This window comes from Ips typographus, linkage group LG6 (genome assembly GCF_016097725.1).
Source record: "Ips typographus isolate SLU linkage group LG6, UJ_Ityp_2.0, whole genome shotgun sequence".
Classification (NCBI taxonomy): Eukaryota; Metazoa; Arthropoda; class Insecta; order Coleoptera; family Curculionidae; genus Ips; species Ips typographus.
In genome coordinates this window covers 1,152,339-1,176,419 of record NC_138427.1, presented here as the reverse complement: position 1 = coordinate 1,176,419, position 24,081 = coordinate 1,152,339, and the positions used below count along the sequence as shown (strand labels likewise).

The following is a 24,081-nucleotide window of genomic DNA, read 5'->3' as shown; positions in this document are numbered from 1 at the left end:
GATAGAAAAAAAAATTGTGAATGGTAAATAAATAGAAAAGTGAGAAGTTTAAAAGCAAATTTTATTTTCAGCCTTTTATAAGTGTTGGTTGGGGCTCAAATTTCGAATTTACCGATATTTTGTCATGAAATTGTATTCACACTTAGCCAATACTTGATCTATTTGTTAAGCTACTCACAAAACAAGGATGCTTAAAGCTTTCTTATTTTATGTGATTGAAAATTGAAATGATTAATGTACTGAAACATTCAACAACAATTTTATTGAAAAAACATGTCTGTGGAGGTACCACCAGCAGAGCTGGAAGTTTCCAGATTACCAACCAACTGTGAGGATTTTCAATGGAATGGATGGACATTCAAATATACAAAGTCACATATCTTGCATTCTCTATGTACATCTTCAGAGAAGTGCAAAAATCGACCTGAGGAACAATGTTTACTATGCTTGTAAGTATGTACTAACTATAATAAAGAAATTACAAAAGAAATTTTCATAATTCTGCTAACTTGTGTAGGATTGACTTGTTAGTTTTTGTTCATCAAATGCCTGTTTGGCATTTGCATAAAAAATGCTTTTAGTACTGTTTAAAATACTTTTCAATGCTTCTATTATTATTCATAATCTTATGTAATTTCTTAAAGTTGTTTAAAATGCCTGAAAATGCTTTGCAGTAACTCAAAATGCATTGAAATGACTCAAACTGCCTCAATACTTTAAAAGCTACATTTTAAGGCATTATCATGCTGATGGTATATTAGAAGTAACTAGAGAACCACTCAATATTTTTGTTGAAAGTTAGAGAGTAGTAGTAGTAGAGGTTGGGTTCAAACTCTCTTTCTAAAATATTTTGCACTTTGCAGTGTACCATATCAGTTAGAAAGAACAACAACTTTTGATTTTCAAAAGAAACAGCCTGTTTCTAATCCCCTTTTTGAATTCCCTGCAAAAAAGCTAGTAATTAATGTTAATACTACTTTATGCCTATCTTGCAGCCTTTCTTCGGTATTTCATAAAAATGGTGGATTTGTCAGCAAAAAGGTAGTCTAAACATGAATTAAAGTCCTAAAAGGTTGGCCTTTGTGACCTTTTGTCCTCAGTTACACAATACCATATGGCTGAAAAGCCCAGTGACTGAAAATGAAAAAACCAACGGGCTAGTCAATATTTACCTTTAAGTCAGATAGAAAAACTGCCAGAAGTCTGTTTCTATAAATGGATTCATCAATGAATTATGGTTCCTAATAATAAAAAAACATTAAATTTAGAAGAAGTCTATGTATACTCTTTCTATTCCTAACTTCAACCTTTTCTGACTTAGGTATTAACAGTTTTTCCTTAAAGGGCGCATACAAGCCTAATCCATACTAAGCTGCATAGGGACACCTGCTTGTGCTTGTTGAGTGCAGTGTTAAATTTTACAAGTATTTGTCAGAAAATCTAATTATAGAAAGGACAACTAGTCATTAAGCACAAGCAGGTGTTCCTATTCAGATTAGTATGGATTATCCATTTAAAAAAACAACCTTTTTACAGTTTTTCTATCTGTCGCACTAAAAGGTAAATATTGACCACATTGAAGGGTTTTTTTGTTTTCTGTCTCTGGACTTTTCAACCATGTTGTATTGCCTAAGTGAGGACCAAAGGTCACATCAACAAACCTTTCAGGACTTCTTGGATAAAAAAATTGGAAAGTTCCCCATTATAGCAATTTATTATTTGTTGTGGTTTGGCAGTATACTCCTACCTGATGGTATTTTGGGGTAGGTATACCAAAAGTATAACTTGCCTTTTTTTTTAAATGGCAAACAAGCTAATTCTTTTTTTTATTTTAAATCATACTTTAGACATGTTTTGTGTATAATTGATGTATCCCTTTGTCTGTATTTGTTTCTGAGATATTGTTCATTTTAATGTAAAATTTTATTTGACATTTGCATTCCCCATAACAATACAATTCACATTTTTATTAGTTTCTGCTTGACTTTGTGTGTTTTAATGTCAAAAGTAACCCCGGCTCCACACATTGCCACAACGGTATTCCGCCAATGTGTGGACCGAGAAAATTGCGTTGGGGTCAATATTGGCGCCAACGTTTTTGTTGTTGGGCCAACGTTGGGAGTTGGCCGTCTGTTGTCGGTTTTTGACCCCGGTTCAAAGAGATTCCAAGAGAATAAACCCATGAATCTCCAACATGTGTGGACGCTATACAAAACATTACGACAAACATAAGCCAACGTTGGCCCCAATGTGTGGAGGAAAGGATTTTTTTTATCACAAAACGGAAAATATCAATTATTCAATTATTATTATCTGAGGATCATAAACCACAAAATAAAAATTATTAATACTTTTTGGTCCAAAATTGGTCTCAAAACATCCTTTTTAAAGAGGGCAAAAAGTCAATAAATTGAAATGAAACATTTTAAGATTTTATCTGATTGATTTATCTTCAAAATTAGGCTTAGTTTGTATTATTTTGCTTATTTGATAACTGGGTTTTAAATCATATATCTGCTTTTTTTTTGTTTTAATGAAAAAGTAGTGCTCACATTTGATTACTAATTGTCACAGTATAACAACAGCATTGTTTCTTATTGCATCATTAAATAATTTTAAGTAAGAGTTAGGTTGTGTGATTTAAAACATTTGCAGGATTTTTTGAATTACAAATAGTAAAATTACTTTGGTGTTTATTAAACCCATGCCCTACGTTGTCATTAAGACTTAAAAAAAGACAAAATCATGTGAATGTATTAGAAATAAAATAGATATAAACAAAGTGTTTAACAGTCTCTGGTGTATGGGTTGGTTCTATAAACTGCATAAATTTAAATCCCTCAAACACTTTACATATTTAAAAACTCTCTTCCAAATAGACTTCAACCCAGAAGAAGAAACAGAAACTCTGACAGACAATACTATGACAGGGGCCACATTCATAATAAAAAATCGATTAGTTTAACTGATTTGCGATGAATGACGTTATGTAGGAACATTGATTTGGATTTTTTATGAATGCCATTAGTAGCAGCTGTCAGTTTTTATTGAATTTAAATATTAATTTTTTTCTTTGGTTTGCCAATTGGAAAAATGTTAAATATCGTTTTAAACTAAACTCTTTTTTCAATAACTTGATTTTAATATTTTTTTTGAAAATTAAAAGGTATTTTCTTTGTAATCGCTTTCTGATAACCTAAATAACCTTTTTGAAAGTTGTGTAATCAAAAAATGAAAAATTCAGTCTAACACCATTTCTGCCAATTTTTTTTCGTGTTTTAAAATAACCTTAATCGAGTCTTGTGGTCAATATCTAGACGTTTTCCTCAGTTTGGTGCTCGGTTTGGTGAGTGTAGAATTTTAAAATTGGGGTTATTTTTTACTTCTCTTGTGCAGAGATATTTAAATAAGTGGTATTGTGGATGGAATTTTCTCAAAACTTTGAGAACGGTTTTGTCTTAATTGACGACAATGCTTGTCCAATCGTACCGGAAATTTTGAGAGAGAACAACATTGCACAAATGGAGTAAAATGAAATTAAGAATAAATGGCTCAGAGGATCAAAGTCAAAATTTGAACGAGGGCAGAAATAAAGACCGACAAGGTTTTAGGAACGAATAGGTTTGTAGCCTGCAAATTCATCCATCGGATGTGAACGCTGTTGACTTGATTTTTTTATTAAAAATCGTAATTTTCGAATAAATTTACCGAATGGTTTATTGGTATGGTAAAACAATTGATTTTTTCTAATTTTGGCATATAAAGTGACACTTTTCAAAACTGATTAGAGTGACAAAACGTTTTACTTTTTGTAACTAGTTACGAAAAGTATCACTTTATGTAACTAGTTATGAAAAGTTCATTTCATCACTCCCTGTTTTTATGCATTTCCGTAGAAACATATGGGCGACATCCATCATAACATGTCTATATACTAAATACCATTGCTTTTGATTTTGTTTTTAATTTTTTTTTCTGGTTTACCTTGTATAATGCAGTTTATAAGTTTTTACTTAAATTGGGTAGTTTTAAGTGTAATTTTGCTTATTCCGTATTTATTTAGCAAAAGATCTGAAGAAACTGCTGAATTTGCATTATTTTTATAATATACAATATGTGTATACAGTGTGGAACAGCCAAATGGAATAAATTCGATAACGAATAAATGAGAGCGTGTTGGGAAAAACGCTTGGACACGTCGATTTGTATTTTTAAATGCGCATTTAAAAAAAAAAATATATATATAAAATATGTAGAGGGTGTGTCCTGTGACAGTGGCCGATACCAACTTTCTTATTTTAAATACAACCCCCTGTATATTATTAGTTTTTTGGATTCTTCAGAAAATTATAGACATAATTCATGTACAATGTCCCATACCTATCTTCAACTGTTTCGGAAATATTAAATGTTTTCAGATGTATTACAAAAATTAACATTAAAAAAAGAAAATTATTTTATTTCACAAATTCGCTACATTACACTCAATACATTCTTTTTTTAATGTTAATTTTTGTAATACATCTGAAAACATTTAATATTTCCGAAACAGTTGAAGATAGGTATGGGACATTGTACATGAATTATGTCTAGAATTTTCTGAAGAATCCAAAAAACTAATAATATACAGGAGGTTGTATTTAAAATAAGAAAGTTGGTATCGGCCACTGTCACATTACACACCCTATACTATACAGTGCGTTTTTTTTAACACGCAACATAGGATTTTACGTGTTAAATTTTTAAGCCCATGTTAGACCATGTTATTTTCGAACTACAGGTCTAAAACTTGACGGGTGTATCTTTAGTACCCTGAAGCTTAAGTAAGTTTACCAATTCGGTCTAAAAAATGAATAAAAACTCTCAAAAAAACATCTTTTTTCGAAAAGATTTTATCTTTCCATACTGCCTGTATGTATGGTAGGTGCTTGTTGTTTTTGATACTTGCAGGGCAGGTACCAGGTAAAATTTGGTGTAGAAAGTAAAACAGGGTGGTCAAAATGCGAATATTAACTTTATATCAAGAATTAAGTACAGAAGTATTTTTTTAAATAAATTGTTCAAAGTGCCCTCCGTTTGAAACCAAACAGTATCCCAAACGATCGTTAAATGCCCTTTTGACGTTATAAATAAATATGTCACTCTACCTGCTCCTGCCCTGCCAGTATCAAAAACAACAAGTGCCACCTTGCATACAGGGAGCATGGAAAGATAAAATCTTTTCGAAAAAAGATGATTTTTCGTTAGTTTTTAAACACTTTTTAGACCGAATTGGTAAACTTACTTAACCTTCAGGGCACTAAACACACACCTGTCAAGTTTTACACTTGTAGTTCCAAAACAACATGGTCTAACATGGGCTTAAAAATTTAACACGTAAAATCCTATGTTGCGCGTTAAAAAAAACGCACTGTATATACAGGGTGTCCGGAAAATACGTGTACAACGTTTGACGACAGACTCCTGACGTCAAAATATGTCGATCTAAGCCGACTTAGTTATATCCAAAATTGTCTCGTTTAGCCGGTAGAGGGCGTCAAAAATTTGTAAAAATATTGGGTACAATTTCATTTCTTAAAGAGTATTGATAAGTGTATTCAGCAAGATGGCGGTCATTTTACACATTTGCTTAAGTAATGTTTTTGGTTTACTTAGTTTCTTACAATAAATAATTTCAACTTTATTATACCTACTTTGATGTATGCAGGTAATTGTAAATTTTTTTTTTCTGGCGAAACAGCTCATCCACCGGGAAATATTAAAGAGGTAAAATAGCTTCAAAATACTTCCGGTCACTCGACAAAAATATCTGGGTTGTCATAACGCCGTTCATATAAAAAATGAGGAGAAATGTTGACGTATTATATCACTTTTATAACACTTCCACTTATTTACAGCCGGTGACTATACTACTAGAAAACGTCATTTTATAGTATTAGTCTACATACTAAAATTCATTAAAATCCATTAGCAGGTTTTCACGTAATTTAGTAAAAAACCAATATTTTTACAAATTTTTGACGCCCTCTACCGGCTAAACGAGACAATTTTGGATATAACTAAGTCGGCTTAGATCGACATATTTTGACGTCAGGAGTCTGTCGTCAAACGTTGTACACGTATTTTCCGGACACCCTGTATATATATTTTTTTAAATGCGCATCTAAAAATACAAATCGACGTGTCCAAGCGTTTTTTCCAACACGCTCTCATTTATTCGTTATCGAATTTATTCCATTTGGCTGTTCCACACTGTATACTTAACAATACCTACATACAACTGAACTAATTATAAGTCTTGTTACAAAAATACGACATCCTAATAACCTCTTACATAACTCACCCAAGAAACTTCGTTATCAACGCACTGAAATGGAAAGAATTTCGGAAAGACTGCTACAATTACAAACCAAATGGAAAAGCATTCCATTTATTCAACAACTAGAGTAACTAGACCATACTGAACCCACTTTACCTTACAAGAGAACTATAGTTGCCCGTTTCCGTTTTTATTCCTGTATCTTACTGGAACAACGATTATAAAAATATAAGTGATGAGCTAATTTTATTTTATTTTCTATTATGTAATACACACGTTTTGAAAGTCCAATGACAGTACAAAATGTCTAAGATAAATTTATTTTAAAAAAGAAATCCTATTTCCAGTAAAAAATACCAACATTTGGACTTTTTTTAAATTCAATCACAAAACCAAACAAAACTAACAAAAATACTTTTATTTCCATGAAGATACCAGTGGAAATGCCACAAAATGTCTTGAAATGTGCAAATAACGCCTCATAATACGCAAATTATTAATAATACTTAAAAATTTGAACAATATCTGAAAATGTCTTGTACCTGAAAGTGCGTTTTACAATGCTATAAGAAGTTAGTTGAAAAGCTTGACCTTGATGTAATAACTTTTTTGGATCACTCTGTAATCATGACTTGAGAAAATCTATCAAATCGTCAGATTTCTTAAGTATGTTAATGTCACATAATCTGCGGAAAGTAGTAGGTTCTGCTACTAGAATAACAAACCATAGTGCAACATGTTTGGATAATATTTTCACCAACATTTTACATACATTTTTTTGCAAGAGTTTAATAGTTGCTTTCCACTGCGAAAGTGTCCTGTTAGAAATTTTTCTCAAGTAAAATATCGACAGAATGATCAAGAAGAGTTAAACTGTAAAGGTGAGCTAGATATCTTGCTACTCCTAAAGAATAGATCTAGATACTCTGAAAAAAAGAGGCAATATGACAGCTTGCTTCGACATAAAAGATCCTGAATTTTACAACAAGAAGATTAAAAACTCTAATAATAAATTGAAAACCTGCTGGTCTGTGGTTAGGGAAATACTAGGTAATAGGGTACATCATGACGTATCAATAGATGAAAATCAAAGATTTGCGGAAGATTTCCCTAACTACTTACAAAGTTCTATACATAGTTTAATAGAAGACATTGACAAAGTTTCGTTAACGCAAGGCAGAAATGATTTTCCAACACCATTCTCAGTCCAGTAAATGAAAATGATGTTATTGAAATAGTAAAAAAAATCAAATTTAAAACTAGCTCTCGATATGATAAAATTTCTATTAATTTTTTGAAAACTATAATATTCTTTATAATTAAACCATTAATATACATTATAAATAACTCTTAAAATTCGGCATTTTTCCAGACCAATTAAAAAAGGCAGTAATCGTACCCATACACAAAAAAGGCGAATTATCCAAAGTTTAGAACTATCGACCTATCAGTCTGTTTACTTCTTTCTCCAAAATATTGGAAAAGTCATGTCAATAAAAATAATGGAGTTTCTACAACAAAACAACTTATTGAGTCCGAATCAATACGGCTACATAAAGGCAGGTCTACACAAACTGCATTATTTTGTTTTCTAAATGGTGTATTGGACTCAGTAGAAAAGCGGGAATCTTCATTAGGATTTTTTCTTGACTTGACAAAGGCATGCGAGTCATGACATACTGATTAGAAAGCTGGAACGTCTTGGCATAGTTGATAACTCGTTAAGCTGGTTGAAATCGTACTTATCTGATAGGTAGAAGTTAGATTGTGATAGCTGGAAAAGGCGATAGAAAGGCTTCATCAGAATCTTTATACATTAAACACGGGGTTTCTCAAGGCAGTATATTAGGCCCACTACTGTTTGTAATATTATATTTATGATATAGAAGAGTTGCTCCCACCAGACTTGCAGTGCTCAATTATTAACTACGCCAATGTCACCAGTTTTGAAATATCAAAAGGGTCTTTTTCACGATGCTGTAGACTTATTAAATTCGACAAAAAAAAGTTTTTTTGAAAATGGGCTCAATGATCAAAAAACAAGGGTCATGTTGTTTCGAAGTAACAGAACGATAGTTGAAAATGCTGCTAATCACAATAAAACTAAATTTAACTTAGATTTAAAACCAACTCTCAATTTTCTTGGCGTAAAACTCGATAATAATCTCGGCTGGCAAGAACAAATAGAAAATGTGGTATCAAAACTAAACAAAGTATGTTATAGCTTTAGAATTCTTAGCAAGTATGTTAGCATGCAAATTAAAAAAATTACTTACCATTCAAATTTCGAGCGTCATTTAAAGTATGAAATAATTTTGTATGGTCAAAGCTCAAACTTTAATAAAATATTTATTGTTCAAAAACAAACCTTGCAGAGGGCTGTTTAAGAAGTTACATTTGTTAACGGTGTCTGCGGTATACAAGAATGTTTACTATTTCTTTAAGACCAGGGAATTATTTAAAAATTACGTACCTGTTGGCGATTACAACAGTAGGACGTTAGACTATAATGTACCAAGACATCGACTGTCTTTATATGAACAGGGACTGTTATGGAATAGTGGTATAAAGTTACATAATAATTTACCTAGAAATATAAAAGCAATGTCAAATATTCGACATATAAAAGCAGTTATTTACAAATTACTAGTAGATCTGGAACCTTACAATTTAAGTGAATATTTCAGTGAATAAACAGATTAGAAAATAGGTAATTGACTAGTGTGCCCACGAGGGCACTCATATGACGTTCGTTCGTTACGTGTTGTTTGTAACATATTTTCTGAAATAAAGGTTTATTATTATTATTATTATTATTATTATATATAATAGCATTTTCCTCGAAAATAAAGTTGACGTGTCCTAGGGTTTTTTGAAATAATCTGCAGGGTTCCTAAAAACGTCTCTGGTTCGTTATCGTTGGGCCACCCTGTATATCAACCTTGATATCAACTAACATACAGTGCGTTTTTTTTAACGCGCAACATAGGATTTTACGTGTTAAATTTTTAAGCCCATGTTAGACCATGTTATTTTGGAACTACAAGTATAAAACTTGACGGGTGTGTGTTTAGTACCCTGAAGCTTAAGCAAAAGCCTACCAATTTGGTCTAAAAAGTGATTTAAAACTGGAAAAAAATCATTTTTTTCGAAAAGATTTTATCCTTTTATACTCCCTGTATGCATTGTTGTTCCTTGTTGTTTTTGATACTGGCAGGGCAGGTAGCAGGTGAAGTTACTTATTTTGACTGCATCACGACCCGACATCTTTTAAACGTCAAAAGGGCATTTTATGATTGTTTGGAATATACTGTTTGGCTTCAAACGGAGGTCAATTTGAACAATTCACCTATAAAAATACTTCTTTTGTTCTTAACTTTCTTGATATAAAGTTAATGATCACCCTGTTTTACTTTCTACGCCAAATTTTACCTGCTACCTGCCCTGCCAGTATCAAAAACAACAAAGAACAACAATGCATACAGGGAGTATGAAACGATAAAACCTTTTCGAAAAAAGATGATTTTTTGCAAGTTTTTTAACACTTTTTAGGCCGAATTGGTAAATTTACGTAAGCTTCAGGGTACGAAATAGCCACCCGTCAAGTTTTATACTTGTAGTTCCAAAATAACATGGTCTAACATGGGCTTAAAAATTTAACACGTGAAATCCTATGTTGCGCGTTAAAAAAAACGCACTGTATAACAATCAGGTTCAACAAAAACTAGTTCCCAATAAGCCAAGGTAACCAATGTGCATTTATAGGTCAGTGGGAGAATGTTACCCTAGAAAGGTAGACTCTGTTGGTTAGAGTCCAACACGCGAAACAAACTTTTTAGCTAGAGGTTTTAATGAATTAATAGTTCTTAATGCAATACATTACCTTTTATTTTGTATTTAATTACCAAAAGTATTATTACTTAGATACACAAACTGCTTAGATCTTCCACATTTACCGGAAATGGTATTTCCAAAAAATATCCTTACAGTGATACATCCAAGCGGGGGAAAAATAGAATTTAACACATTGGAAGCTTTGAAAAAAGTTTGTAATGGAAAGCTACCTATTGAAGTGGCATGTTCAGTAGCTTGGAGAGAGTCTCGGTAATATATTTCATGGAGTTTAGAAGTCAAATTATTGATTCTCTTATTATATTTTATAGATCGGCTGAACACTTGGAGCAGAAACTCAAACAATTCGACTGGACATTCAGTACTGATTATGCTGGTACATTGAGTCCAAATGCACAAGTGGAACTAACTGAAGAAAGGATAGATCTAGAGATGCTAAAGCAAAAAGATAAGATATTATTTTATCACGAAATGATGCTATACGAGGATGAGCTGCACGATAACGGCATATCATCTTTGACTATTAAAATTGTAAGTTTGATTAATTATTATATTCATTTTTCACATGTTTTTTACAGAATTTAAGATTTTACAACTTTAACATTAAAGTTAAGAAAAGTCTTTGCAATTAATACTAAGTTTTTGACAAGACTTTAGTAAATCTAATAGTAAACAAGATGACTATTACTAGTTAGTTATATTAGCTTCTTATTTAGGAATACACTATAAAACGTAAAATTTAATTATTTGACGTTACAAACATCTTTCCGTGTGTATTTGTTTTTTTTTTTAATTTTAGCGAGTGATGCCAAGCTCATTTTTCATCTTATTGAGATTTTTTCTCCGCGTGGATGGTGTGATGGTTCGAATTAACGACACCCGAGTATTTCACGACTTCACTAAAGACTTTGTGATACGCGAATTTACTAGTAAGGAATGCTCAGTCAAAGACCTGAAGCTGCCACTTACAATGTTTGGCGATCCCAATTTATTGGCACCCCATATGCCATTAGTTACTAGCGTTAATGAGAAAATCACTTTTCCTAAGGAATAAATTTATAAAACTTTAATAATATAATTATAAGTTTAAATTTAGCCTGTTGTTTTTTCTCTTGATATTCTTGTGTGTCTGTAAAATATGTACAGAACAGTTATTTACAGAGACAGAGACAGTTCCTGCAGTCTGCGATCTGTTTGCAACGATAATTTATAGTATATTAAGTATCAAGAACAGTAAGTATTTGTCTGAGATTAGTAAAGCTGTTCGTGATGCTTACACTATTTTCTGTACGACTTCCTGAAAATCATCCCAATTATTTAGTAAAATGAAAATGTTTTAAAACATTTCCATGAATCCTGTGTTTTAATTCGCTCGTTTAGCTGAAGGGTAAGTATAACATGGATCCTGGAAAGCTCGGAGTCACAGCTGCAAAACCTTATGAATAGGATGACGCACTGCTGCCAAAAATACTGAACATCAACAAAACAAACTATACGATTATACAGGGTGGTCCAGTTTTAAATGTCAATAATCCACTATCCGATAGTCCATCAAAAAATAAGTTGACATGCATTATGTCATTTTGCTAAAAAAAAGGTTCCTAAGGAAGATATACACCCGTCCAAAATTTAGTTTAAAAACTGCCAGCAGTGCCAGCCCGTTGGAGTAATTTTGATCGAATTTTGAACAAGTACTTATGAAATGAATGCTCAATATGTGATGTGAATGACTTTTCAAACTTGTTAAGTGACGAAGATACAGAGGGATGTTGTTCATTTTCCCATTCCATTTTCTATGCTGACAGGATATTTCCCAAAAATTACAGTTTTTTAATTTCCTTGTTCAATTTAAAGAAAGATGTATCTCTCGTAAAATACCCATGTGCACTAACCTTGTTATGAGATGTTCAAGTGAAGAAAAAATAACCGTAACTTAATAATAATAATAATAATAATAATGCTTTATTGTTCAAAGATACAAAAATCTCACTGACAAAGCCATACCTTAAGTTAATTATTACAAAATAAATTAAAATCCAATTAGAACTATTAACAATAGGGGGCAAACCGCAATCAATTACCCGAGAGAAATTCTGCGACAGAGTAATAAGACTTATTAATCAAGTAGTACTTTAGCTGCCGTTTAAATACGTTAAAATTTGAAATACCTCTTATGTCAACCGGAATGCTGTTAAAAATTTTACCTGACAAGTACAGTACAGAGTTCCATACCAGTGCGCTGCTAGGTACTGGGAGGCGAACCATATAGCAACTGCGAGTGACCGATGGCGCATGGCTGTAAATACTGTCATGATGCTTTCTGTGCATCAAGCAAGCCGTTTCAAAAATAAAAAGTGAGGGCAGAGTGAGAATCCTCTGGTCAATAAAATGAGCCCTACAAGAGTCTCTGGCTCCAAGGCCACACATACTTCTAACAGCCCGCTTCTGCAATCTGAACACCCTGTCAAAAAGCCCAAGGCGACAGGCCCCCCAGAAGCAAATTCCGTACCGAAGGTGAGACTCAGCTAACGAGAAATACCCGTTTCGCGCCACCGAGACCCCAAGGTTCTGTCTTACACTACGCAGAGCATAACATGCTGTGGCGACCCTAGTGCAAAGGGCATTAACATGTCCCTCGAACTTCAGCCTCCTATCGATCTCCAGACCCAAATACTTGCAAGACTCCAACTCACTCACAGCAGTTGGTCCCATATATGCCTCTAGATCGCAATTAAAATTGAGAATGTGTGTTTTTGAAATATTGAGTGTCAGACCATTTGCCAGGCACCATCTCCGAACTGCACTTAGGTCTTCACTAATTGCCGCCCTCTGTTCCGGAACACCTCTGCAATGCCATACAATTGCAGTGTCGTCAGCAAATGAGACACATTTACCATTTTTCACAGACAGAGGAAGGTCATTGACATATATGAGAAACAGCAAAGGTCCGAGAATCGAACCCTGTGGCACTCCCGCAGTAAGTTCGCCCACAGAGGATGTAACAGCACCAAGCCTAACCGTCTGACGTCTGTTCGACAAGTAAGACCTCAACCATGTTAAACAGGCACCTCTGAAACCGTATCCCTCCAGTTTGCGTAGCAGAACGTCATGCCGCACTGTGTCGAAGGCCTTAGTGATGTCACAGAAAACTGCGGACGCCAACTCACCACAGTTTAGGCCGAGAAACAACTCACCAAGCAAATCAAACATGGCATCCGAAGTATTTTTTCCCTTTTGAAAGCCGAACTGAGAGGCGAACTTTACCGCACTAGTCTGGAAAAGTTACTTTTCCGCACTCATTAAAAAATTATAACTGTTTATTTGATTTCTTAATTAAGAATACACTTCTCATCATCTTTGCAAACAGAGGCTTTCATTTTAGTAATTTTACTGTACATTTTCGTAGTTTAATGAAAATGAACCTCCACTTTGCGTCGTTCGGGCAACCGCAGTCTCGTGCGAGAAAGTCCCACTTTCCGCACTTGTTAGGTAAATAACTATTTTCGTCCTCAAGACGTACTGTTGTCCTCGGACGCCAAACTTTTTTTCGGGGGAAAAAATATCATTTTAAGGCATATAAATAACTGTGTTGTTTCAATTTGATATTAAAAACATCACATGAAAAGAAACTAGGAATAAATTAGAATTAGTGACCTTAATAATTGGTTGTTTAAACAATTAAATTAATTAGTTTGAGTAAAGATAAAAGCAAAAAAACTGTTTGATGAGGATGTCGTAAATCAAAAATTGGAGTGCGCGTTATTCCACAATAAAGTAACGCAAAAGGATGATAACGGGCGACGCGTGTTTCTACTTTCATTGATTTCAGGTAGATTGTTTTCCATGTAAATGTCAGAAAGTTTACAACAAATTGACATGGGCAGTCAGTTCGATGTCTGATAAAACCAATGTCGCCAAATTATCATCTTTATTCAAATCAAATTATGGTTTATTGTCCAAAGAATCAAGTTCCTACTGACAAAGCCAAACTATAAACACTAGATAATATTACAATCATACAATTTCACATAAGCAAAAGACAAAAAAAGAGAGAAAAAACAAAATAAAAATAAAGTAAAACATAAATACGTTAAAATCTAGGACTAATAATAAAATTGAACATACATTGTTAAAAGACATCTTGAAAAACTCGTCTAAACTGTAGTACGGACGGGATAAAAGTAGACTCTTCACCTTACTCTTAAATAAACGCTCACTAGCAGTGGCTCTCAACTCATTCTAGGCAGCTTATTAAAGACTGCCTTACCGCCATAGATTATTGAAGTTTTAACCTGAGTAGTTCTAGGTATTGGTAGTGAGACAGTACTCGTCGCTCAGGTCGCTCTCAGCGGGGTGCGGCACACATCCTCGCGAAACTTTTTGTGTATCAGGCAGACTCTAGTATAAAAATACCAGTTCGAGTAAGAAACTTTAATCTTGTAAAGAGGTTCCTACAAGATTCTCTAGGGCCAGCCCCCGAGACATATCTAACGGCTCTTTTCTGCTAACAGCTACCCCAAAAACCGATGCCATACCGGAGATGCGACTTCACTAGCCCAAAATATGCACTTCTGCTTATGCTCTCTATTAAGCTCTCTGGCTATCACTCTAAGGGCATAGCAGCCCGATGAAAGCTTTCTGTTCAAGGCGTTGATGTGGCTAACAAATTTTAGATTTTCGTCAATGCAGATGCCGAGAAATCTATTCTCTGTCCCAGATGAGATCATCTGTCCAGACAGTTGTACCTCAAAAGAACACTTAAAGTTTATTACGCCCGTCTTACCAAGGTTAAGTCGAAGGCCATTTGCAGAACACCATCTGCCCACCAAATTCAGATCATCCTCAATAACACGCTTAAGAGCAGCCGAATCCGTGCCACTTCAAAGAATGGTGACATAGTCGGCAAAAAGCGTAAATTTACCCTTAATATCCAGAGAGCATAGGTCATTAATAAATATGAGAAACAAAATAGGCTCCAGCACAGAACCCTGTGGCACTCCCAGAGTATCAGGCAATATGCCAGAAACTCTATCCCCGCAGGGTTCGACCGCTAAGATGCAAACCAAGCACGAGCCACCACTCTGAAGACGTAACCCTCCAATTTGTAGAGCAGAGCCTCACCATCGACGCAATCAAAGGCCCTGGAGAGGTCACAAAACACGGCCGACGCAGACTTGCCCTTATTGAGAGAAAGAGACAAGGATTCCAAAAACGAGAAAATTGCGTCGTTAGTGCTTCTTGAGGGCATAAAGCCAAACTGTGAACTGCTCAGAATGTTATGTTTTTGCACTAGTCGTTCTATTATTTTTGATAAGTTAGGCAATAATGCAACTGGCTAAAATTTGACGGAGCGTCTCTCTCTCCCCCCTTAAACACTGGTCTAACCGAGGCCAGTTTAAGGCAGGCGGAAAACCGACCTGAAGAGAAACACAAATTAATAGATTCGGTAAGAACCTCGAGGGCTATACCGGGGAGAACGCCATATATCTGGGCAGCCAGACTATCAGGTCCCGCTGATTTTGATTTTCCCCCTTGTAGTGAGGCAATGATTTCTTTCAGTTCTTGGATGTCAATAGGATAAAGATAAAATGATTCTGATACGTTTCTAATGTTATCAAAGTAATCCCTGTACGTTAATTCCCGATCCGACAGTGCTGGGATAAGGGATGAAATACTACAGTAATAGTCGTTAAGGTCGTCACAAGTTAGATTTATTTGTATGTGAGAGCAGTCAGAACGTTCCTGGAGCTGGCCAATTATCCTGCAGATTTCCCTTTGTGCGCCTTCGGACCTCCGTATTCTATAATAGATTTTTTTGGCTGCACTTATTGCTCTTCTATACATTTTTCTATAACTATTGAAATAAGGAATAAAATGTGTATTGGTTAAATAGAATTTTCTAATATAGTGGAGACATCGCATGTTCCGGGCAGAAACTCTTAAGCCGTTTGTTATCCAAGGCTTGCGACTTCTCGACTTAATCAGAGTCAAGGGAAAGGCTTGATTAAATACTCCACAAAGCAGCTTCTGAAAAGAATTCAGCGGATCGGCAGAATCGAGAACACCCCGCCAACACGTTCCAGAGCAACGGGCCTCAAAGTTACAGTAGTTCTTCCTGGTGAAGAGTCTCCCCCTCCTATGCGCTTTTTGTTCCGACAACCGCTCCACACTAAACCTACAAAGGACCGTATCATAATCGGAAATACCAGCACTAACCACAGTGGGCTGAATTTGTTCCGGGTTTATATTTGAACATACATAGTCATTCATTGTTTCAGAATATTCAGTGATTCTAGTGGGTTTGTCTAAATGCATAGTTATATTATTATATTCGTTTCGGTTTTTCTTCTAACCCATAAAAGTGATATCGCCTATAGAAAGATTTTCATCCAGAACTTTGTAGAAAGATTTTTGAAAATTTAAAGTACATGGTACGTTCCTAAAAGTAAACACATATTGTGGCGGACAGTGTGAAGGTTAAGAATTTGCACACGTTCAATGTATTTTTAAATAAATAAGTCACTCAATACTTTAATAATTCAAGCACAAAAATTTAATTTAAAAATGAAAAACTGGTTTTAATAAGGAAATTTATTAAGATAAAAGCTTAAGCAATAAACTCATAAGGAATTGGTGCTAAGCTAACTGCGCCATCCTTTCCTTTCACAATATGAGCTGGCCTAGGCTGAGCAGGCTGTCTCTTCAGGGAAACTTTAATGTTTTTTTCCTTGGCTTCACGACGCAGTTTCTCATTTTCCTTGACTCTTTCCAGAAAGTCTTGTCGGCACTTTGAGTGGGTCACGTGCTCAATGCGGATGTTGATCCTCTTGGGAATGATACGTCCACGAACCCTGAAAGAAAATAGTAAATTGTAACATGAACTGCGCGCCACTTCAACGGAGACAGTACTTTTTTAGCTCAAAAAATTTAACAACCGGTAAGTGCAAAAAAAGACTTTTTGAATGGGTTACAGACAACATTTTTGTTATAAAATCATGCAAAAAGGTACACTTTTGTAATGATTTTTAGTGCAAAAACTTCTACTTTTGAACCAGTGCAATAAAGTATTTTTTGCATTAAAAATCATTGAAAAAGTGTACTTTTCTGCACGATTTTATAAAATAGTTATTTATGCAACAAATCGTTAGTCTTAAAGCGAGGGGTAGATCGCCCATAATTTTTTGTACACCAAAATGCCTTTTTGCATACAAAATACCTTGAAATGCCCTTACTTTAAAATACCTCCCAATGCTTCTATTATTGCTCAAAATGTCTTAAAGCTAGAGTTAGCTTTAGAAGCTAGTTAAAGAGGCAGTTGTGAGTCTAAATAGAATTCATTTAGACATTATTTAAAAAAATATATATCATCAGAACTAGCAATAAAATGAGCAACTTTGCTTCCATTTAACTAAAGCTCTATCAACTATAATTTCTGAGATAGTAATGCTAAGCCTCAAATTTGTAACACCCTGTATACAAAGTTTCTCAAAAGATAAAATACAATTTTTCTATCAGTAAATATGTTTTTCAAAATATTAAATTTTTTTTTTTACAAATTATTTGCAGGGTTTCCTACAGATTATAAAAATATTTTAATATACCCAGTGATCCATTAGAAAAAACAAAATTATTAGCTGTAGCCCTTATATTTTAAGGTTACAAATATTTTGGTACTAATTTTTCGATTCAACTTTTTAAATTACCTCAAATAACTATTTCAATTTCATTTCAATTGTTTTTTTATTAGTCCCCAGTGAAAAACCCTGTACATTACACACCTAGTTTCATAGTTATGACATACTACATGAACCAGAAAAAAACAAAGAAATAAATAATAACTATAGCAATATTTCTGTGATATTTGGGTACTCACATTAATTATAGATTTGTTATATGAATGACACAAACAGGGTGCACCATTTTGTAGAAAATGGCAATTTGAAAAAAAAAAACAAAAAACTCTTAGAGACATGTAAGTTTATAAATATAAAAACTATGATAGAACTGTGCAAATCATTTTCTTTCAAGTTTAATAATTTAGGTGTTACATAGGTATCTTTAAAAGTTGAAATGTTCACTCTTTGGTTGCCATTTTTTTGAAAATGGTAGTCACTAGATGAGTCATTTATTTAACAAGTCTCTCTTACTGAGTAAGACTATCCAAAAATGTAATAGAATTGAGGGGACTCTATTAAAAAAAAAACATATTTTTTCCAAGATAAGGTACACTTTTCCTTGGCCACTTGGTACTTATGTTTAAATGTTTATAGATATAAACATTATAAAATAAAACCACTGGAACTTGTAACAAACATGAATTGGCGCTGACTACTTTACCAAAATAAAATGTGTTAATGACAGGCAAAAACCCCCCAAAACAAAAAAATAAATGAGATTCAAGACATAATTTAATACATTAAAGATCACTAAGAAGCCTATTAGGAATTTAGAGCCTATTATTTTCTGAGTACATTGTACTTAAAAACATGACACTTTTAGGAGTTATGCCCCACATTTCTTTAAGTTCAATATAAGGCTGCTTCTTACCTCCTGTTAACAATAACTCCAAGAGCATGTGCGGTCACATTGAATACACGTCCAGTCTTGCCGTGGTATACTTTGTAGGGCATGCCCTTCTGTACAGCTCCATTACCTTTGATGTCGACAATGTCTCCAATTTTGTATACTTTCATATACGTAGAAAGTGGAATTACTCCGCTTTTCTTGAACTTGCGGGAGAACAAGTCCCGAGTACCCCGTCGGTAACCCTTTGAGTTCGTCATGATTTGCTACAATAAAATAAAAAACGAAAATAAATTGATGCATAGTTTTGAGGTTAGGGTTCCACATGTTGATGTGTTTAAACCGCTTTTAGCAGCGTTACGACTAATTAAGCATCCAGCCATTACAATGATCGTATAAAGATACATTTTCTGAATCATTCTGTATATAATATAATTTTATAGAGTGTCTAATATTTGTAAAAAGAGAAAAAACCCTTACCTGTGTCTATAACCCACAACACGAAAAGTCAAAAAGGAGGTTTTAAGATAAAAGATGGCGTCCTTGACGTTTGACGTATAATGGTGTGGTGGGGTTATACGGCTCTTCTCTTCTTCTTTTGTTATTTAGTAAAGACTTTTGAACATTTGTTAATTATGCTACAAAATAAAACAATCAAGCTTATGTGGGTGGGAACTCTTTTTAAGGGTCCATACAGAAGCACTTTCCTCACAGAAACTGGTTGGTTCGATAGGATACACTATAAAAATAGAAGACATCTAACGACAGTTATACGCATGCGTACAGGCCACTGCTGTACAAACTTACATTAGGGCCAAAGCTGCCTCCGCAATTAGCCAAAAAGTCGCTAAGTTGATCTTTTGAGAATTCCTCAAACAATATGAACATAAGAATAAGGGCGTAAAGGCACTCGGCGACCAGGGTGTGTATTCTTGAAACGAGGGAAGGGAATAATCAAGAGAAAGACCTGTAAAATGTGACAGGAACCCGCCATTGTCAGCTTCTTCTGTCACATTCTATGGACAATTCTCTTGAGAATTCCGTTCCCTGCTTTCAAGACAAGGCCAAAGGTCGCTGCGACTATAAATATCATTATAGCAAATGGTGCAACACATATTACCGACTGCGACCAATAATGATATTTATGGTCGCAGCGACCAGTCGCAACAACCAGGCCGCAATATATTGCCATTATAGCAAATGGTGGAACACGTACTACCGACTCCGTTGGTCGCAGTCGCTAATGCGTGTTGCACCATTTGCTATAATGATATTTATGGTCGCAGCGACCTGGCCGGTGCGACTTGGTCGCACGTCCTTAATGATTTCCTGAGTGCGTGTGATGTGAAACTGTGAATGTGTGGATCACAAGATCGAGTTGATGGTGTGTTTTGTAACTTTTTATAATGTATTTATGTACAATAGATATAGATTACTAAAAAATATTTAATCAAATGCATGTTTTGCTTTACAGTTAATGATTTTTTGTAGCATGTAACCTTTGCAGCATGCAGCCACAGAAATATGATCGCAAACATTGAAAACTCACGCATTTTGTTTATATCCGTTTATAACTACAGAGTACATAGGTATATACAATAACAAGCACTGCGTTCATTTGGCCGAGAATTTCCTGCGGTTCCTTGGTCTGGTATGTAGTAGTGGTGGTGAAAAAGATCTCTGTATCCCGAAAACTGGCGAATCTGGAAAGACTAGCCTGCTTAGCGATATCTGGAGCAATGAAGGCGACATATTGCATAAAGCGTGCTTCTGAGCCTACCTCTGTGGATACGCAGAAAACTGCGGGGCTATGGAGGATGGAATGCGGCTTCACAAGGGATGACAACTATCTACCTATATCAGGACATTACATAGGCTGGATCTGTACTGTCTATATATAAGTATAGAGGCTCCCGTTATTATAGGAACGTTCGAATCCGAGGATCAAGGGAGCAACTGACAGTCGACTTAGATTGGAAAAGAAGTTTAATGTAGAAATCCCAACTAAAAAGATTTGGGAAGTCAGAACAGTGACAACCTGAGAAGTTGTGTAATGGCGGCTCAAGGGCGCCAAATACTGGTATGGCAGGGGCGGACGTATATCGACAAGACACCAATACAGGGGCATCTTTTTCCCTGGGATGCTATGCTATAATCTGCCAGGCGGAATAGTCAAGTTGCCACAAGCAAGGAAGTTACAGCTAGAAGGAGTAGGAGTGATTGGAATCTACTCCGACAGCCAAGCGTTTGCGCTAAGATTTAGCTTCTATAAGAAGCCCTTAACAAAGAAGCCCGTAACTGAACAGAAACAGGTAAGCCTACTGTGGACTACTTCTTCAACGCTTGCTGTTACGTTTTTGTTCTCAGGAATTTGACGAATATTATAGGTCTAATTGCAAGCAGATAAAACATGAAGACGCGTGCAACTAATACAAAAATATCAAAAATTTATTTTGTTGAAAACAGAATTAGATGAGACGTAACTAAAGAACGCAAACCTGGCGAACACAATATTTTCTAAAACGACTAACTGTCGGTTCAGCTTACTTAAATATGAGCATAAGTCACCCACACCATCTAAACTTACTTTATTTCGAATGATATTCGGCGTTAAAGCATCAATCCTTGTCCGCACCTCCAAGAGGCAATTTACAACGACTACTCATAATCATCAACGTTCTGAAAATTGGGCCTTTCCACATACTCTTGGCATACTTCAATTTATCAAAACGACTCTTCTGGCGCATCTGAGTTTCATGGGTAACGTGTTAATCCACATTTTCTAAGCTCGGGTCTTCAGAGAGCCCAGTAACTGCCAAACCTCACATATAGGTTTAAGTAACAGACTGAGCGAGTTGCCAGGAAACTAGGGTTCTAAATGACTGGACGCTCAACGGTACCACAAAGGCGTAGGAAAAGGCGGAAGGATGCAGATGAGTGGCTAGAGCTTGGATTGGATTCCCAAGCGACGCCAAGGCAACAACCAAATGGTTGATGTCAAGGAGTCGCTGAGCCTGGAAAACTTTAGTTAAGGTTCTGACAGACTATTGTGGTCTCAACAGACATGCGTCTTATAGGATTTGATATTGGGGAGAGCCCCGTATGTTCACAATGTGCAACGACGGAGGACCCATATTATCACCTATTAGAAGTCTTCCACCGCTGATCGTCAATCAAGAAGCTCTTTCTAGGGGCCTCCACACTCTCCTGCAAGGGACTTCTCATCCTTGGAACGAAAACAAATCCTTGCCTTTGTCAGGGAGACGGCACGACTGGGTGGCGAAGGTGAAGAGCGGTGAGGTAGGGACGGATGGATTAAGGGGAATAGCAAAATGGACCATTAAGGCCTACTCGCCGGATATACTTATATCGGGTTAAAAGAGAGTATTATATGTGATCACATCATTTTACTGCGCATGATATAAGTAATGAATTATTGAATGATGACTCACTAGATTATTATCTTTTTAAAATTAAGTCTCTCTGGATGCTGAGACTTTATAGAGTCAGTTTGGCTGTTCAACGTACCTGCAAAATATGAATATTCATTAGAGTGATTAGGAGTATTCATATCAAAACTTGAAAAAGATCGATTCTAATTATTTGTTTAGTCATTTTATTAAGTAGTCTTCCACTACTCATCACATTATTGGGAGAGGATGGCCTTTCAGCTAGAATTTTTGAGTGTTTCTCTCACAGGTCCATCGAGACAGAGCTATAAATGTATCATTTTCTTGTGACACCATTCTTGTTGTGCCAGTTGGTTGCCAGGATATCCACCTTAACAAGGATAGAGATTAGGCGGATTTCTCAAATTACCGACAATCTCCCTGCTTTCTAGTCTTTCAAATGTCGTTAAAAGCTTAGTGAAGCACAGAAATATTGCTTTCATGCAATCATCATATTCGAAATGGCTCAAACCAGTTTGGTTACTGATCGAGTTTAAATAATCCATAGACAAATACTTACTGCAGTATATCATTGTGAAACAATTTTACAAGGAATTTCACAGGGTTGATGTTTTGGAATATTACTGAAAGCTAAAAATCTAGATCTTGATGGTCGTTTTGAACTTTTAGGACCTTGACCTTTGGACTATCAACATCCACCACCCTTTTCTGAGATCCGAAATAACTTTAACCAATTTTTCTAATCTTCTAGAATTCCTAATCAGCAGTTAAGGTTTAACGGAGTTTTATTTAGTCAGTTTCCAGCCAGTTTCTGCGTTTAAACTAAGCAAGTTCATTTTGGACTAAAATACTTAATAACATCCAATTTGGAGGCAGATAGTGGATTAGAGATGAGAGATTTCTGCGGCAGCTAAAAATATTATAGTTCTTCAATGGTCGATAATTTAGATTAGGAACAAGATATCGAGGTGCGGTTTTCGCCAGATTGTTTAGGCATTATTTAGCTACTTTTTCACGAACAAGACGCCGAAAAACATTATTTAGGAGCGACATGTGGAACTAACAAAACTTCTAATATCATAATATTTGTAGTCCAAGATTAGCTATTTTCAACGAACCCAAGTTTAATCCAAACTTGGGTTCCAAAAGTGTTATTTTCGGAAGCTTCCAAAAGAAGTCAAAAAGTCTCAAACAAGACAGGTTCAGCTTATTCCCGACTTAAATGATCATCAGGTATATTTTTATAACATTAATGTAGCAAAGTTCTCAGAAAGTTCGTTTTTTTGATTCAAGATTGCAGTAACGCCCTAGTTACTATTTCAGACACTTCAAAATATTTTCTAGGTTTTTCTCTTCTCTTAATAGCTAATGGTTTTAGTAAGAACATTTATTACCGCAAACCTCTACTACAAAAAGTTTTCCAGATACAGTACCTCGCATTCTTATAGTTGGCCACTCTGTACAGCGCCATCACTGCCCTCAGATATGGTTTGCTGAGTTGCAGGAGGTTATTGTTGATCCTGTCTTTGAAGAACCCTTTTATAAGCTCGTTGAAGTGGACCAATCCTGTTGTTCTCAGTCCAGCATAGCTCGGACTGATTACTCCTTCGTGATATTTCTCTTTACTTCACCATGTGCTAGACCGAATGCCCATTCTGCGTCTATGAAAGCCTCCTCCAAAGAGTCCAAAGCCAGCTTAATAAATTAGCCAATTACTAACAAAAATATAACTTTCTAATGTGATGCCCCGGGAAAATAATAGCAATTTTTTTTTTTTGTTTATTTTTCAAAGTCAAAATTGTAATCAAAATTAAATTAAAACTTACGGAATTAGTTTGAGGCACATCTGAACACTACTAGACACAACACTTAAATGAAAGACTAGTTTGAAAGAAAAATCTGACTTCAAATCCTAAGCCAAACCTCTAAGAGATTTAATTGGCCAGCGTCGTTAATCCAGAAGCGGGGATATATTTC

General features: G+C 35.1%; 2 protein-coding genes and 1 long non-coding RNA gene across 4 annotated transcripts in view; 1 reads left to right on the top strand and 2 right to left on the bottom strand.

Annotated features, from left to right (window-relative positions):
* The first annotated feature begins 36 nt into the window (after positions 1-36).
* On the top strand, positions 37-11,266 carry LOC145730328 (TIP41-like protein). Its single transcript, XM_081981501.1, has 4 exons — positions 37-449; positions 10,244-10,423; positions 10,483-10,702; positions 10,971-11,266. Exons 1-4 carry the CDS (start codon positions 274-276, stop codon positions 11,223-11,225), a joined length of 831 nt encoding a protein of 276 aa, XP_081837627.1. The 5' UTR covers positions 37-273; the 3' UTR covers positions 11,226-11,266.
* LOC145730334 (uncharacterized) overlaps positions 4,906-24,081 on the bottom strand; it is a 318,043-nt gene continuing 298,867 nt past the window's right edge. The window contains exon 3 of the long non-coding RNA XR_014178590.1: positions 4,906-5,147. This is a non-coding gene — a long non-coding RNA (uncharacterized LOC145730334). The remainder of the gene's footprint in view (positions 5,148-24,081) is intronic.
* Positions 16,748-24,081, bottom strand: part of RpL21 (ribosomal protein L21) — a 139,015-nt gene continuing 131,681 nt past the window's right edge. The window contains exons 1-3 of one of the 2 annotated variants that reach the window (XM_081981504.1): positions 19,175-19,330; positions 18,719-18,960; positions 16,748-17,022 (exon numbers count right to left, since the gene is read on the bottom strand). In XM_081981504.1, the coding sequence (XP_081837630.1) occupies positions 16,779-17,022; positions 18,719-18,954 (480 nt within the window). In that variant the 5' untranslated portion in view covers positions 18,955-18,960; positions 19,175-19,330 and the 3' untranslated portion in view covers positions 16,748-16,778. Of the gene's footprint in view, positions 17,023-18,718; positions 18,961-19,174; positions 19,331-24,081 lie in introns of those variants that run through there. The other variant, XM_081981507.1, reaches the window with a different exon arrangement.